Consider the following 16,918-nt stretch of genomic DNA (forward strand, 5'->3'; position numbering starts at 1 on the left):
TGCTATTCTTTAAAACTGTTGCTCTCATATTCTTGTCGTCCAAGTTCACTCCTGTCAAATTACATGCGTTGAAAATGGTTGTATTGTTTATCAGACAGTCACTGAAAACGCACGATGAGAAATTCACCTGGGTAAATTCAGTATTTCGTAAATCACATCGAATTAAACTCGATTTGGATAGTTCCCTACAGAGTTTTGGTAAAAATGTTTCAACATATTTATATTCTGACATCTTTTTATGCTCATTGATTCCACAAAACCTCATGGAAATTATCGGGAATGGATTTGTCCCATTTGGTCATGCAACATGTGGATTTGAGTCATTGTGAAATTGTCTCTTCAACAAATGCTTCATGAAGAGGGCAATATTTCTGCTCATGGTCGAATATTTCACCTCGATTCACAGCAGTTTTTCATGTCAAGTTCGTGTTGGTTCTTCACTGAATATTATTGCTTGATTTAACCGCGGTTGAGATATTCACGGGTAAAATTCAGGTCATGATCATCGGTACCCACCCACTCACGTCGGGATGATGTTCTACTGTTCTCTCTTGGTTGTATGATTTAAGGCTTTAAAAAAGTAAATCATAATATTGTCATTGGTAACCCATGATGCTGGCAATGGATGAACTTGCAACTACAACCAATGAAAATTATTTGGCTAATTGTATAAACTTGGACATTTTTTATTTGAATTTCAAAATAGAAAAAAATGGACCATTTTATTGAAGAGTTGCCCTCTCCTTCTCCTCAGCCGCATGGCAAAACGAAACGTTCAAAGATATCTTCATCACCATTACCACTTCGGACGCACAGAGAACCATCAACGACCTCATCGCGTACCTGGGGATTTTTAGATCCTTTGATTTCTCTTGTATTACCATCATCCGATTCGAATCGGAATAAAAAGCCAACGTCCATTGCTTTTGATGAGGAATCAAATGATGAGATGGACGAGCTGTTACATGAGGATGCTCATGGTCGTGGCGGTGATTCAGCATTTTCGGATGACATTGAACTTAGAGAACACTCTCAAGAGGATATGTCTCCCTCTACTTCCCAACGGATTAACATTTTCAATCATCATGTGTTGTATTCAATCTATGGATTTAATATTGATCCTACCTTCATGTCAAATTACGTGACTCACTCGGAATGGGAGAAAATTCCTCAAGATGTATTTTTAATTATATTTTCGTTTCTTCCTTATGAATCGTTAATTGTATCAGTTTCTCAAGTCTGCAAAGAATGGTTTTATTTGTCACAAAAGAATATTCTATGGGAGAAGTTTTTTGTGTTCACATTATTCCCTTCGAAACATTCAAGATTTATTTTCTCTTCTTTTCAGGACTCAAAATCTATCCCACAAGTTGAAAAGAGTGAAAACTTGCTCGAATCCATTCAAAATAGATTTTTCATTCCCCTCTTTGATCCAAATCCAAATAATAACATCTCAGAGGACCATGAAGGTGATATCGAAGAAGAAAAGAGGATGCACATCAAAAACAGTATCGAAAAGGAGATTGTCGAAGATCTTGAAGACAAATTTATGGAAAATAATTTTAGTGTCAAATCACTCGTTGGACCTAATTACGATAATGAGCTTCCAAACAATCAGAGCCATAGCGACTTTTATAATCTATTACACGCTTCTTACATTTGCTCCTTTTACAAGTTGTGCTTTCAAAAACTTAATAATTTTGTCTCCACTGCTACAAAACAATTGGAGTCACATCAGCAGAAAAAGCAAAATTTAGAAACCTTGTACGATATGTGCCACAATACCCAATACTACTTTACATTTTACTTTGGTGTTCCACTGTGTGCCATTTCCACTACTCTATGTCTTGCTCTTCAACTATTTAAAATGAATATTCCAGAATTGAATGTTGACAAGGACAACCCAAACGCAATTGATGGATGGTGGATGATTGTATTTGCATTTCTGTACATGCCATTATTTTGTGGTATTATAATATTGTTCCAACAATTTATCAAGACTTTTCTGAGATTCAAGTTGAAATCAAGGCAAACCGTTCAGGGAATATTTCTTGTCGTCATTGCCTTAATTTTCATGTTGGGACTTACAGGATTCTTTTTCATGGTAAATTTGTCATGTGTTTTCCCACTTCCACCCAAGTATCTCGCTCCAGACGCTCCCGACACTGAATTTATTCGATTTTATGGATTTAGAAAAATTGTGAATAACTATAGTTTTATCATGTCTCCATTCTTAATTGCATTCGTTCTAATTACGGTATGTATTTCTTCTAGTATCTCAACAATTAATACAATTTATCAACAATACAGTTTGTATCATGGTTGTCTCAAACCATTACCATCTATGCGGCATTTAATGCCAACAGAAGACTCTTAATTATTAGAAATGTTATTAACAGTGCCATTCATTTGTTTTTCTTGATACTTGTTGCAGGCTCGTTTGCTCTGTTGCATTTTAGTCAAAAAGCAGATTCATCACCTGAAACTGAAGAAGAATTGACACAAACTATATCCTACATCTTGATTGGAATGCATGTACTAATTGCGATTATGCACCTTGCGACTTGTATCATGTTTGGATTTATCTTAAAGAGATTCTGTACCTTCTTCACTCCTGCACCAAAACAACCTAAAATGAAAAAGCTTGCTGTTGGATTGATGATTTGTGTTGTCATAATTTTGCTATGTAGCTTGGCAGTAGAAGTAGTTCTGGGTATTAACTACAAGTGGATATCTGCGCCTTTGCTCCCAGCCCCAACAATAATGGCCATATCGTTTTATATTATCGCAGCCATGTATAAGCTTTGGATCTCTTAAATTGGTTTGAAATTAGCAGGACTTTTCAACAATTGCAAGACTCTTATTTATTGGAGCACGCTCAATGAATACAATGAATTGGGCTAATGAGAATTTTGAATTTTAGAGTGAAAATAAGATAAATGGTCACATGAAGAAATAAACTTAAACACTCTCAAGACAAACAGAACAACAAAATTATCAAGACCCAAACGGACAAGAATGCCCTTTTTACAACTCCAATCTTTTGATATAATCGTTAGAGAAAACATCGTTAGGGTCTAAGGCTTGTCTCAAATTCTTAAAATCTTGCCATTTTGGGTACATGTTGGCAAAGTCCAATTTGAAATCTAATTTAGCCCAGTGTGGTCTGCCTCCCAATTGCAACATAATTCTGTTGTATTCTTCAAAATATTTCTGATAAGGAATTGTAAAGTCATATGGTCTGTACATGATAATGCCAATATAACATGTGTCTCTTCCGTAGCAAGGGCTTAACCAAACATCATCCGCTTTCACAAATCGTACCTCTACTGGGAAGTGAACATTGAGTTTAGATTCTTGTATCATGTTACGAATTCGTATTAAAGCTTCTTTGGTGTTTTCAATAGGAATGGCCCATTCGTTCACAAATTGTTTAAAGAGGCAATCAAAGTTGAATACTTTAAAGCTCACATCTGTCACTTCAGTTTTGCTGCTGAATAGTAAGGAAAACCAAGTGTTGTTAATCCATGGAACAAGTGAAGGGAAAAATTTTGAAATAAATAAGGCAAACTCCAATGAATAAAATCCCAATAACCGATCCACCAAAAAATTCTTGATCTTTCCAAAGAAACCAATCTTATCAGAGTCTCCAACAAATGACTTGCTTGATTGAATGGGAATTCTTGTGGCACTATTGGTTATGCACTTGTCATTCTTTGTATGAGGAAACCACCAAAATCGCCAATGGTCACTGCTTCCAATTAAATTTTCTAAGTTGGATAAAACTGTGTCAAGATCGGATGGTTCTTGAATGGCTTTGAGAGAGAAAGCAGGAACACACTGAATGGTCATGGTAGAAATAATTCCCAAGCAACCCAATGAACAAACAAATGCATTAAAATTGTCATCACCCTTTTTCAAAGTGATCACTTCACCAGTAGGCAGCACAACATCTAATTCAATGACAATGGTAGAAATGCATCCAAAATTAATTCCGGTGCCGTGAGTTGCAGTAGAAATAATTCCAGAGATTGTTTGAAATGAAATTGATCCCAAAACTGGAAGAGCCATATTGTAGTTGTGATAAAGCTCCGTATTGAGTTGTTCAATAGTGACTCCCGCTTGAACTTTTGCAGTCAATTTCTGAGTGTCTACATTCAAAATTTTTGAATACTTGTCAAGAAAAATCATGTGATCTTTCGTGAGTGAAATATCACAAGGTGAATGACCAGATCCGACGACTTTAATTTTCTCTTTTCTAAATGCAGCTACTTTAACAATTCTTTGAATTTCTTCCTCTGACTCTGGATGATGAACAAACTGTGGTTTAATTTTGTAAATATTCGCCCAATTTCTGAACACAAAACTCTTATTGATTGGATAACCAGTCTGTTTAAAAAGCCAAAATTAATGAATATTGGGCATATCATTCATGAAACACGACTACGAACCTTTTGGAGTTGTTTTGTCATTTCGGAGTTTGTGGAGGAGTCTCTATGGTGAGCGTTAGTATCTGTATAGAGCGAGGCTTGTGCGGACATTTTTTTTAACTTTTTTCAAAAAATGGGTTAACGCTCACCATAGAGACTCCTCCACATCTCATTCTTTTTTCAAGCATTGTATCAACATTATTAATTTTATGCAGCCCTTTTCTGTTGCTCGTATGACTATTGTGTAATTCTTATGCATACGAATTTTGCGGGAGATTCGCGTGTTCGTTTTAATCTTTCGTGATACGTTGTCGGGGTTGCAATGCCCAATACCGATTATTATCTTGATCATTGTTTCGTTCTTGTAGCCAGACTAGAAGGCACGATCCGATTTTCAAGTTCTCAGACCCAGTTTCAACAACATGTTTCAAGAACGCTTTGATCAACACGATTTAAAAAACCATCAAGCACAATCACACATCTCAATGACAGAAATTGAACAGGATCCACCAACCGCTGCAAAACAATCTCTCAGCCATCTCAATAACTCTTTACGCGAACCTTCTGCTTCCAAATGTGCTGAAGATATCAACAAGGCCTACAGTTCCGAGCCTTGGTGGTATGACTTGAGAGGTTTTTGTATTTTAACGTTTGCTTATCGAAGCACTTTGTGGCATCAAATGCGATTCTTTGGTTCGCACATGGGTCCGTATCATTTAGAAGTTGCATGTGGTACAGGTACTCTTCTGCAATTGATTCTAAAATGGAGATTGCAAAAAGGATTGCCTTCTCTGCAACATGTCGTAGGAATTGATTATGCTGAAAACATGTTGGAAGGAGCGAAATATCGATTTCGTCCGCGCACAAATAGTACTCCATGGTTGGACGATACCAAGTTTGAGTTTTTACGGGTAGATGCAGCTCATATGCCGTTCCCAGATGCGCACTTTGACAGTGTGAATATTGCTAACTCCATGCACTGTTTACCGGATTTCGAGGGATCTCTGAAAGAGATGATTCGAGTTTTGAAGCCTTACAACAACCATGATCATAATGTCAACAACCAAACGTCGACCACAGTGGGAACGCTAACTGGAAATGTTTTACTTGTTCCAACTGGAATATGGCCATTCAAACAAATTGCAGAGAAAATTAACAAGTGGGGCATTCAAAAAGGAATACTTGTTGCTGTCTACACAAAAGAGTTTGTTTTAGACAAGCTGAGGGAGCAAGGTTTGGAAATTGTGCATTTCGAAGTCCATGGAAATTGTTTGGATTTTGTGGCAAGAAAAATTAGTCAATGATTGAATCATAACAATTACATTTGTAGGAGGTCTGTTGCGCAGTGAAGTGATCACTATAGTCTTGGAATGTACAACAAGTGTTTGATATTTATTTCGTTTGTTGCAGTTCTAATGCTTTCTTTTCTGCTTCTCTCTCTTTCTTTCCCTTCTCCAAAATTCTCTTCACATACCATATTTTAATTCGTTGGAGGGGACTTGCATTTCCCCATCTCAAATACCCTTGTTTAAATTGTAAAGTCAAACTATCGAACTGGAAATAATACGGAACTCCTTTCACTTCTCGTCTCTTGGTGATGTAAATCAAGACTTCATTTGATAACATGCCATGCAACATGGAACATGTTGAACCTAAGGAAGGAGCTTCATGTTTCGAAAAGTCAATACTTTTTGGTTTCATGTACTTCAAGTGTGTACCACTTGGAGCTGTGGAGACAACATGTCGCACGATTAATTCTTCGTCGTTCATGTCTTCGGTGAAGCCACAAAATTCATCGAAGGAAGGACCTGTGGGTAAAAAGATTTCCCAAGCGCATGACCAACCTGTGGAATGTTGTTGACGAGTTGCATTCGTTTTCATTAATGATAATCGTATCGTGTGAATATACGAAAATGATCATACTCAAAAGAATCACATTTTACCAAGACTTACCTAAGGGACCAGCAGTGAATACAGGAATACCTTTCTTATAGGCACGTTGATACAATAATCGTCGAGTTCGGGGAGAAAATAAATCAATGGCATCCATTACAACATGGACACCTTCTAAAAATTCATCAATGGTCTTTTCGTCAATACCATGGTCAAACGCTTTTACATGAGCATGAGGATTAATGGATAACACCACTTCTCCAGTAGCAACGGCCTGACAACAGATGACATGCATATAAATCATTTCATTGACGTTATATTGTAACAACAATGGACATTGATCATCATATTGTGTTTTTCAAACAAGAACCAAAATACACTTACCTTATTTCTTCCCAAGGTATGAACGGTTGCAGGAACTTGACGATTAAAATTCACAAGCTCATACGAATCAGGATCAGCCAAATGAAATGAACCAATACCACATCGTGCCAAACTTGAAGCGTAACCAGCTCCAGCTCCTCCACAACCTGCAACGGCGACTCGAGTCGATTCAATCTTACGCTGTTCTTCAATGGAGACGAGTCCAATATTTCTGCAAAAGGCTTCTGAGGTGGTGTAGTTTTGGAAAGATGATGAAGTGGAGCTGGGTAGACTCACTATCTTGTAAGAGGATGAGACCAGTTCTTGCGTGTGCATTGTTTGGAGGTGGTACAAAGATTGTTTTTTTAATTGATCACTTCCTCAGTTTCGAGATGGTTTCGATTTATTCACATGAATCACGTCTCTAAGGTTCAGTATGATCATTTTATGAAACTATGTATTGAGCTCTCAAATCAATCAGCTTTCATCATTAAGGAGGTTACCAAGTTACAGTTCCGATTTGGTGGTGTGATCACACTCGAAAGGTTGGATGAGATTGTTGTTACAATAACGACATGGGCACTGTTAACGCCCACATTAGTTGAAAACAACGTGTTGTATTGAATTGACAAGTTATTAAGCAAGTTCAAAGACAGACGTTGTTCAGTTCTTGCTTAAGCATTTTGCCAGTATGAATATTGTTAACTCAGTGCATTGTTTACCGAATTTCGAAGTCGATGATGTTTGGAAATTGTGCATTTCTAAGAACAAGGAATTTGATTGGATGTTGAGGCAAGAATGAAAAATCGAGTGGACTGTTGTAAAGTGATCCAATCCACATATGTTTATTTAAAACAACAGGAATTTACAACAAGGATTGGATGTTTATTTCGTTTGTTGCAATTCCAAAGCTTTCTTTTCTGCTTCTCTCTCTTTCTTTCCCTTCTCCAACAGTCGCTTCACATACCATATTTTAATTCGTTGGATGGGATTGGCATTTCCCCATCTCAAATACCCTTGTTTAAATTGTAAAGTCAAACTATCGAACTGGAAATAATACGGAACTCCTTTCACTTCTCGTCTCTTGGTGATGTAAATCAAGACTTCATTGGATAACATGCCATGCAACATGGTACAGGTCGAACCCAACGAAGGAGCTGCATGATTCGAAAAGTCAATACTTTTTGGTTTCATATATTTCAGATGAGTACCTCCTGGAGCTGTGGAGACAATGTGTCGAATGATTAATTCTTCATCGTTCATGTCATCGGTGAAACCACAAAATTCATCGAAGGAAGGACCTGTGGGTAAAAAGATTTCCCAAGCGCATGACCAACCTGTGGAATGATATTGATAGTTTGTATTTGATCGTCGAGAGAATGTATGAAAATGATCATTCTCAAAGAATCGCTAGAGACCTACCTATTGGACCAGCAGTGAATACAGGAATACCTTTCTTGTAGGCATGTTGATATAATAATCTTCGAGTTCGGGGCGCAAACAAATCAATGGCATCCATTACAACATGGACACCTTCTAAAAAGTCATCAATGGACTTTTCGTCAATACCTTGATCAAACGCTTTCACATGAGCATGGGGATTAATGGATAAAACCACTTCTCCAGTTGCAATCGCCTTGTTACAGATTACATGTGTAATCATTTCATTGAGGTTATATGGTACAACAGCCATGGAAATTGATCATGATATTGAGCATGTGAGATTGGTTTCAAAAACAAACAGAACCGAATGCACTTACCTTATTTCTTCCTACGGTGTGAATGGTCGCCGTTTGTTGTCGGTTGAAATTCACAAGCTCATAGGTATCATGATCAGCCAAATGAAAAGAGCCAATACCACATCGTGCGAGAGTCGATGCGTAACCTGCTCCAGCTCCTCCACAACCTGCAACGGCCACTCGAGTCGATTCAATCTTACGTTGTTCTTCAATGGAGACGAGTCCAATATTTCTGCAAAAGGCTTCTGAGGTGGTGTAATTTTGGAAAGATGATGAAGTGGAGCTGGGTAGACTCACTATCTTATAAAAGGATGGGACCTGTTCTTGCGTGTGCATTGTTTGGATGTTGAACAAAGATTGTTAGTTTTTTTTGTTGATCAAACCTTCTCTTATAAATCTTCATTGTGATCAATTTCGAATGTCCGATTTTGAGTTTAAAAACCTTTGCTGTCATGAAATAGAGGGAAAATATCACTGTTCCGATTTGGAGAGGGGGTGAGATATGTAAATGTCACACTTGAATGATTTGTAATCAGTTCCATTCCGTCGTCATGCTCACAACTCTGATGCTGCGTTTGCTAACACAAATTTCAAAACAAGACGGAATTCTCTTTGAATTTCCGAAAGGTAGACATTCAATCTACGGAAAACGGAGATTATTTGTACGGCGAAATGCACCTGCCATACGGATCCTGTTAATTTTGAACAATGATCATTTATTCGTTGTCGATCTCACTCGTAAAAATTTAAAGGCAAAGTATAACACAAAACATAATTGGAATTGTATAGCTGTGAAGAAGATGTCACCTTTGGAAGAGATTCCATCGTTGTTTCGTTTACCATGAATCGTCAATATCTTTTTCAGAAATTCGATTTACAGTTGTCGAATAACGAATTCATTAAAACGAAAATCCCTGCAGCCGTTTGAAAAATGAGAGCCGCTGGATCCTGTGCCACTGCGTGGGCTCTGGCTGCGGATTTGTCAGGGCCCTCGCTACTAGTAGTCCATTTACATTTCCTTCCAAAGAAAGATGTGCTTTTCATGCTCAACATTTCTGACATCAGGAATCACAAGATTTATATTCTGAAAAAAGAACACAAATCCAACATGGATGAGCAACAACATTCAAGCACGTTTCGCTTACAAGGAACAATTAAAAGGCAAACAAATAAGGGAATTAATTATTGCTCACCTACCGGTGTGTATTGAGGAGAGTAATGGACGGATATTTGTATGTACTGTTGTCAGTGAAAAGCAGAACTATGGTAAAGTTATGGTGTTGTCACAGGACGGAAAAACATTGTTGAGAGAAGAATATATTGAAAAATTGAGAAATATATGCTTGAACCGTGTTATATACGAATGAGTTGATTGCTTGTTGTCGCAGAACGATTGAAGTTTTCAAATAGATGAATTTGTCATTTAATAAATTTTTTAAGAACGTACCAACGTACTTAAAGCGAAACTCTTACCAATTGACAGATGTCATTTCACAAACAAATCAGAAATTGTTGAAAAATCAAAAAATTGCAGGAGGTGAAAAATCAAAAATTGCAGGAGGTGAAAAATCAAAAATTGCAGGAGGTGAAAAATCAAAAAATTGCAGGAGGTGGGATTTGAACCCACGAAGCTTGCGCAGTAGAACTTGAGTCTACCCCCTTTGACCGCTCGGGAACCCCTGCTTTACATTCATTTGTTTTCTAGATGATATGAAATAAAGGAGTTCTGCAAATTTTTTGATTTTTCACCTCCTGTAATGAATTTCATTTTAGAGAACTGCAACTTGTCATTCCATTCTGAAAGTGAGAGGTCATCATGGAAAAAATGTCGTCATCCCTCACCACACTTCCCTTTGAGGTCGTTGTCGCAATTTTCTCTTTCATTCCCCAATCCGATCGTAAAAAGTGGATATTCCGAACTGCTAGATTGGTTTGTTCCGAATGGAATAATTGTATTCTATCATCATTAAACATTCTGATACAGGTGCCTCCACGACAATCCATCAAGAAGAGCAATGGAAATAGATATCAGCCCATTCTAAACGGCTTTCGAGAGCGAGATTATTTTCAGAACATTTCATCATTGAAATTTGGAAAATTCTTTGATGTATCGTTACTGTACAAATGTACGGTTACTACAATTCAGAAGAGTTCACAATATGAAAACACAATGTCTTGTATCAATCCATTTGAGAAATTTTCAAATTTACATAACTTGTGTTTGCATGATGCTGGATTGAGTGGTCATGAATTGATCATGATCTGCAAGCATTCTGAAAATTTGAGAACGTTGAAAAGTTTAACCTTGTCACGCAACAAGTTGACATTTAAGGAAGTACAATTAATTGTTGGTTGTCAGTATTTTAACTTGACAAGTTTGAATTTGTCTGACAATGATATTAACAATGACGGTTGTGTGGAAATTGTTTGTGGCAAGAGTATGGAGAAGTTGACACATTTAGATTTGAGCAAAAATCCAATCAATGATATTAATATATTTGCACACAATTTGAAACAATTAAGACACCTCAATGTTTCGGATTGTCCACTCGAGAAGGATGCACATGTATTTGCCACGAGTGAGAATTTGAAAAATTTGAAAGAATTTTTATCGAAAAGACACAGAATGGACAAGGGTTGTATAGATATTGCAAGTTCTCCAGTGATCGAGTTTGTATCCTTGAGTTTTGAAGATTGTTTCAATCTAGGTTGTGATCATGTTTTGAAATTGGCATGTAATGAGAGAATGAAAAACCTGACAAGCTTGAATTTGGCTCAAAATGAAATTGGTGATACTGGACTCGTTGCTCTTGCACAAAGTGAATTCATGTCCAATTTGAAATTTTTAAACTTGAATACTAATGTTGTGACGTTTGAGGGTATTCAAGCATTGGCAACCTCTCGTTTCATGTCCAATTTAGAGTATTTGCATTTAGGAAATGACTCACATTTGGACTCGATACGAGAATATTCGTACAATAAGGTCAGCAAGGAGAGTCTTTTAGTACTTGTCAATAGTCCATACATGTCCCAATTGAGAACACTCATACTATGTCGCAATACAATCAACGATCATCAATGTGAAATTATTGCATCTGGAAAATATATGAAAAATTTGACCTATTTGGACATTTCCGATGACAAGAGCAGATATTACAAAGGATTGAAAAAACGAAGCTACAAGAGGTTAATGAATAGTACTGTATTCAAATTGAAGCACCTAGAAATGACCTTTCAGGATCCATAACGATTGAGCAGCATTTCATGTCCAGGTTTGTTTTCGTGACTTTGTGCCGCTGTGTTCTAAATCCTTTGTGTTAAGTTGTCCTTTTCACGAGAACAACACGTATTTATCAAAACCAATATCATCACTCCTTTCATTGCTGCAAAACCCAAACAAAATATTCTCCACAAAGCAAATGGATAAAGATGATCCATTTAGAATTTTCATGACATCATGTCAAGGTTGTAAATTGTCGTTGAAAGGTTGACCGTAAAAAAATAGAAGCTGACAGCGGTTATTTGAAAGATCATGTAGTGTTGATTTGCGATGGTTAATGATGATCTTTTTGGTGGACACCATTATTAACCGATAATTCGCGTCCGAGTTTACAGATCTGAGACGAATAGATCTGCTGCTTTTTACTTTTGGGGAATTTGTAGAAAATTAAATACTCACCACGATTTGTCTCTTTCCATGTTTGAATCATCCATGGTGGTACGAGGATGTGATGATGGTTAAAAGATTTTAATATGAATTTTATCAAGACGTATCAAGAACAAAGAAAATAATCTCCCACTCATGGTTCTCTTCAGTTCATCAAACACAGCTGCTAGTCATAATTCCTCTGTGGGGAAATTCAAGGCTTATTTCGTCATCATGTGGTGGCTTGTTTGTGTGGGCATGATGGTTTGTGCTGCTCCAACAAAGATTGCTCTCTTTGGTGGATCTTCACTTGCTGGAGACAATTATAATGCCACTTTGGCAAACATGGAACCAGTCAGTGTCTCTTTCACTTCACAAGGTGATTTAATCATTGCTGATTCCTTCAATCAAAGAATTAGAAAAGTTTTTGCAAGTAATGGAACCATTTCAACATTGGCGTTTGATTTGAAAGACTTGAGATGCGTTCATGTTCGACAGGCCACAGGTGAAATTTTCTTTACGCATGAACACTATGTTAAAAAACTGACCACAGATAACAAGATTGAACTTGTGGCAGGAGCATATTTTGAAGGAGAAAGCTCATCTGGAACTCCAGCTAGAGCTTCTCTTCTTTCAAGACCTGATCAAGTTTGGGTTCACATCAATGGTGAGATTTATATTGCAGATACTGGAAATCATCGTATCAAAAAGATTGCACTCGATGGAAACCTTTACTATGTTGCTGGTATCAACAACAATTCTGTCTACTCTGGTCCTCAAGGTGATGGTTTTTCAGCAATTCATGCAGTCATGTTGGCTCCAACTGGAGTTTCAGTTTCACCAAGTACAGGCATCATTTACATTGCAGATACAGGTAATGGTATTATTCGAAGAATTGGATTAGATGGTATTATTACCACTGTAGCCAACAGAACTCAACTGTTGACTGGACCCTATGTTGCAAAACAATCAAATCCAGTCAATGCTATTCCCACTCATCTACATGCTCAGGATGACAATAACATTTATTTCACAGACATTGCATACGCTCAATTGAAAAAGATGAACTCGAAAGGACAAGTTACCTTGATTGCAGGTACAGGTGAGATCGGCTATAGAATTGAATCCGATCAGAATGGAATACAGGCAGTCCATGCAAAACTTTACAAACCTGTTGGAATCTCACTCCACGCAGGAAATATTTATGTTGCAGATGTCAATGATTTTGTCGTGAGAAGAGTAGCAGCTGCCGATGGCACTTTACAAATTGTTGCAGGAAACCGAGAACGAAACTTTTTTGGAGAACAAATTCCTTCGACAGATGTTGTTTTTGGTGTGGGACCTTCTCGTAAATTGAGACTATTCATTGGTACCAATGGATTCATGTATGTTGGAGATTCCGAACTGCAAAGGATTAGAACCATTTCCATGTCCACCAAAATCGTGAATACGATTGCTGGAGTTGGGCCTACACGAACAGGTTTGTATTCCAACAATGTCCAAGCTTTGAAGGCTGGTATTTCAGAACCGCTTGGAATGGTGTTGAATTCACAAGGTGAATTAATTGTAGCCATGAATGGAGCACTAGAAGTGAAGAAATTGGGACTCAATGGTAATTTGACCTCTTTAGCAGGTGGAGGCCAAGACGACATGTACTATTACAAAAACTGTCAGGCATCCAATGCGATATTCTTTCAAGTCTATGATATTGCCTATATTCCAAATGGTGATTTAATCATTCTGGATTATTATGGAGCAATTAGAAGATTGAACGGCAGCGGTTGGGTAGATTATCTTGTTGGAAGAAGTCCAGATGAAACTTACACTCCAATTCTGTCAGATGCTGAATATATGGTTTCAAACGGAAACGAAATCTATATTGCAGATACAGGCAATCATGTCGTTCGAACATTCAATGTCACATCTCAAACCTTTACAACATTGGCAGGAACTCTCAATTCTCAAGGATTTGGAGGTGATGGAAGTTTGGCATCAAAAGCATTACTCAATCGCCCTACAAGTTTGGCAATGTCGTTCATAACCCGTGAGTTGTACATTCTCGATTCTGGAAATTTTAGAATTAGAAAAGTGAACTTGACAAGTGGAATTATTTCGACTGTGGTCGGAAATGGTAGTCCTGGAGTCTCCAAGATTGGTGCTTTTCCAAATAGTACTTGGATCAATTCTGAAGAAATGACCATTGCCATTCATCCCACCACTGGAGTGTTGTACTATTCTGAAGGTCAATTTATCAAATACTTGAGTGATAACATTGTTTGTTTTGGAATTGAAGCTACTAGTCCCATTGTTTGTAATGGTCATGGAAATTGTCTGCAAGATGACGTTTGCTCTTGTCATTTGAATTGGGAAGGTTCAACATGTTCAATTCCCCAATGTAATAGAACCTCACCAACATCACCTAATGTATGCAATGGAAGAGGAGTTTGTATAGGGCTCGACACGTGTAAGTGCAATGATTCATGGCAAGGTCAGTTTTGCCAAAATCCAATAACACCTCCTCCTCCTCCACCTGTGAATTCACCTCACACTTGCAATGGAACACTGTACAATTCAACACATGTGTGTAATGGCAATGGAAATTGCACTTACAAGGATAAGTGTCAATGTAACGAAGGCTATTCAGGTTTGTTTTGTGAAAGATACAATAAGGGTTACGATAGAGTGACAATTTGCATGGTAGGCGATTTGACATGTGAAGTGTTTGTTGGAATTGTGATTGGATCCGTCTCGTGTGTATTAATTTCAGTCGTTGCCATCGTATGTACAATCATGCTTATTATTTGCTCAATTAGAAGAAAAAGAGGAAGACATGTTTTTAAGAAACGAAAACACCCTGCCTTGCCAAATATTGAGCTTGAAAGTTCAAGATCACAATTAAATGTTTGAGGTTATGACAATCATTTACATACAGTAGATGAGCCAATAAATTGATCTGTAAAACTAAATAACGTAGCGATACAGTAAAAGACTCACAATAAAAAATTTTTTACATCTAACGGGGTTCGAACCCGCGACCCCCGGATTCGAAGTCCGGTGCTCTAATCCTCTGAGCTATAGATGCTTACATTATTTTAAGAGAAACGGCTGACTCTGCGCAATGTAATGACGAAAGGCAAAAAATTATTATTGTTATCCAAAATCAACACAAAAATTTCCACAACGTAGCAGCAATTCACTACACTTTATTTCAAAATAGTCTTCCACTGAATTGCGACAAAAGGCCTCCCGATGTAGAAGGAGGTGTTGGCCGTGTTTGTTGTTGTTGTTGCTGTTGAACACAACAACCATGACGAGGTGGTACATGGACCATCAATGAGGGTGGAGGAGGCGGAATGAATGCACGACTATTGGCAGCACCACTCTTCTCATACTCTTTGAATGCCTTCTCTGCTCTCAATAACAAGTCTCCTAAATAGAGTACACATCGATTCTCATCATGTAAGGCCCATTTCATGATCATTTCACAACATGGTCCCCATTTCAAGTATGGACAACATACAGTCTCAATAAATGCTACTAGTTGGTCCAACGAGAAGCTTGTAGAAATGACCTGATACAGAACTCGTTCTTGCATGGTCTCTGCTTTTATATTTTCGTGGAAGCCAGTCAAAGGGTTCGTGCTACTACTGAAGGTAGAGCAATGAAAGCATGATGCTCTCAATTGTTCCTGTAAGAGTTGTCGATGAATCACATCATGCATGAGTTTGTGTACGGATGAGATCATTTTGGAAATTTCAATCGGGTCTTCATCGTGGTCATGTCCTTGAGCCTGTGTACCACTCTGGGACGCAGTTTGCGAGTTCCAACCATTCAAAGCGTTACCAGTATTCTCAGAACTAACACTTGCCATTTCTGGATGAATCAAATTGCAATGAAATTCCACTTGCTTCTTGATGGTTCTATTAATCCATTTCAAATAGCTCTCTTCTTGAAAGCATCTCTTCCACAGTAATAATGCAAAGTATAAATGTTCTACACTCTGCTCTTGCAACTCGACATGTTGTTCAATCCATCGAGCAGCAACGTCATACGCTCCCATTCTCAACAATAAATCAAATACTTGAAAAGCATATTCTTGTGTGAGTTCTAAAAGAGCAACATCTTGCCCATACAATATGGAAAGAGCACTCAGAAAACAATCTTCCTGAATGGAGAAAGTCGGTAATGACATGATCGATGAATTGGATAATGGTTGTTTACCTTCTCTTACATGATCTGAACCAGGTGATATATGATCATGTGTATTGCTATTTGATCGAAGAAAGTGCTCATAACTGTGTTCAGTATCATCATCATCTTGAGATCTTCCGACAAAATCATACACGGAAAAAGCGTCATGCAAATGAATAAAATTCAAATTCGAGGAAGAGTGACGTTGTAAAATGTACTTTTTCAATCGAAAGGCTTGAATCAGGACCACTTTGTGTGCTGGATAAGCAAATCCGTCCTTGTCATTGTTCCAAAGTGGTCCATCATGGTTGTTCAAATGATTGTACGAGGAAGGCAAGATTCCAATCATGACATCGGACAACTGAGACTGAATGAATTGTGAATGTACATGAAAATCAATAGGGTTCTTTCCGTTCCGTTTGGGCATGCTTTTGTGTGAAGGAAGTGGTGGCGGTGGTGGAGGTGGAATAAAACCAAAAGGAGGCGGTGGTGGAGGAGTAGTGAGAACATTTTTTTGTTTGGAAAGATCTTGCTGGGGTGGAACATGGAACTTACATGAATTGATCACTGCAGATTTCAGAGAACTGTCTGAAATCTCTGGTAACATCTGTAAACCATGGGTTGACTCACACAAAATTTCGTCTAAGGTTCAGATG

At 37.8% G+C, this 16,918-nt stretch overlaps 8 protein-coding genes across 8 annotated transcripts; 4 read left to right on the plus strand and 4 right to left on the minus strand.

Annotated features, from left to right (window-relative positions):
• Positions 1-712: 712 nt before the first annotated feature.
• On the plus strand, positions 713-2,817 carry C9374_011434 (uncharacterized protein; the record flags this gene model as incomplete). The annotated part of the gene is made up of 2 exons (XM_044687089.1): positions 713-2,257; positions 2,311-2,817. 2 exons carry the CDS (start codon positions 713-715, stop codon positions 2,815-2,817), a joined length of 2,052 nt encoding a protein of 683 aa, XP_044554603.1.
• Positions 2,818-3,027: 210 nt separating this feature from the next.
• C9374_011435 (uncharacterized protein) lies at positions 3,028-4,541 on the minus strand (the record flags this gene model as incomplete). Its single annotated transcript, XM_044687090.1, has 2 exons — positions 3,028-4,389; positions 4,452-4,541. 2 exons carry the CDS (start codon positions 4,539-4,541, stop codon positions 3,028-3,030), a joined length of 1,452 nt encoding a protein of 483 aa, XP_044554604.1.
• Positions 4,542-4,915: 374 nt separating this feature from the next.
• On the plus strand, positions 4,916-5,734 carry C9374_011436 (uncharacterized protein; the record flags this gene model as incomplete). Its single annotated transcript, XM_044687091.1, has 1 exon — positions 4,916-5,734. One exon carries the CDS (start codon positions 4,916-4,918, stop codon positions 5,732-5,734), a length of 819 nt encoding a protein of 272 aa, XP_044554605.1.
• Positions 5,735-5,822: 88 nt separating this feature from the next.
• On the minus strand, positions 5,823-7,022 carry C9374_011437 (uncharacterized protein; the record flags this gene model as incomplete). The annotated part of the gene is made up of 3 exons (XM_044687092.1): positions 5,823-6,238; positions 6,384-6,597; positions 6,708-7,022. The coding sequence occupies 3 exons, from the start codon at positions 7,020-7,022 to the stop codon at positions 5,823-5,825; spliced, it is 945 nt and encodes a 314-aa protein (XP_044554606.1).
• Positions 7,023-7,571: 549 nt separating this feature from the next.
• Positions 7,572-8,761, minus strand: C9374_011438 (uncharacterized protein; the record flags this gene model as incomplete). The annotated part of the gene is made up of 3 exons (XM_044687093.1): positions 7,572-8,023; positions 8,109-8,322; positions 8,447-8,761. The coding sequence occupies 3 exons, from the start codon at positions 8,759-8,761 to the stop codon at positions 7,572-7,574; spliced, it is 981 nt and encodes a 326-aa protein (XP_044554607.1).
• A 1,489-nt stretch (positions 8,762-10,250) lies between these two features.
• Positions 10,251-11,672, plus strand: C9374_011439 (uncharacterized protein; the record flags this gene model as incomplete). The annotated part of the gene is made up of 1 exon (XM_044687095.1): positions 10,251-11,672. One exon carries the CDS (start codon positions 10,251-10,253, stop codon positions 11,670-11,672), a length of 1,422 nt encoding a protein of 473 aa, XP_044554608.1.
• A 633-nt stretch (positions 11,673-12,305) lies between these two features.
• C9374_011440 (uncharacterized protein) lies at positions 12,306-14,978 on the plus strand (the record flags this gene model as incomplete). The annotated part of the gene is made up of 1 exon (XM_044687096.1): positions 12,306-14,978. The coding sequence occupies one exon, from the start codon at positions 12,306-12,308 to the stop codon at positions 14,976-14,978; it is 2,673 nt and encodes an 890-aa protein (XP_044554609.1).
• Positions 14,979-15,279: 301 nt separating this feature from the next.
• On the minus strand, positions 15,280-16,869 carry C9374_011441 (uncharacterized protein; the record flags this gene model as incomplete). The annotated part of the gene is made up of 1 exon (XM_044687097.1): positions 15,280-16,869. One exon carries the CDS (start codon positions 16,867-16,869, stop codon positions 15,280-15,282), a length of 1,590 nt encoding a protein of 529 aa, XP_044554610.1.
• Positions 16,870-16,918: the final 49 nt, after the last annotated feature.

This window comes from Naegleria lovaniensis (genome assembly GCF_003324165.1).
Source record: "Naegleria lovaniensis strain ATCC 30569 chromosome Unknown tig004, whole genome shotgun sequence".
In the NCBI taxonomy this organism is placed as follows: Eukaryota; Heterolobosea; class Eutetramitea; order Acrasida; family Naegleriidae; genus Naegleria; species Naegleria lovaniensis.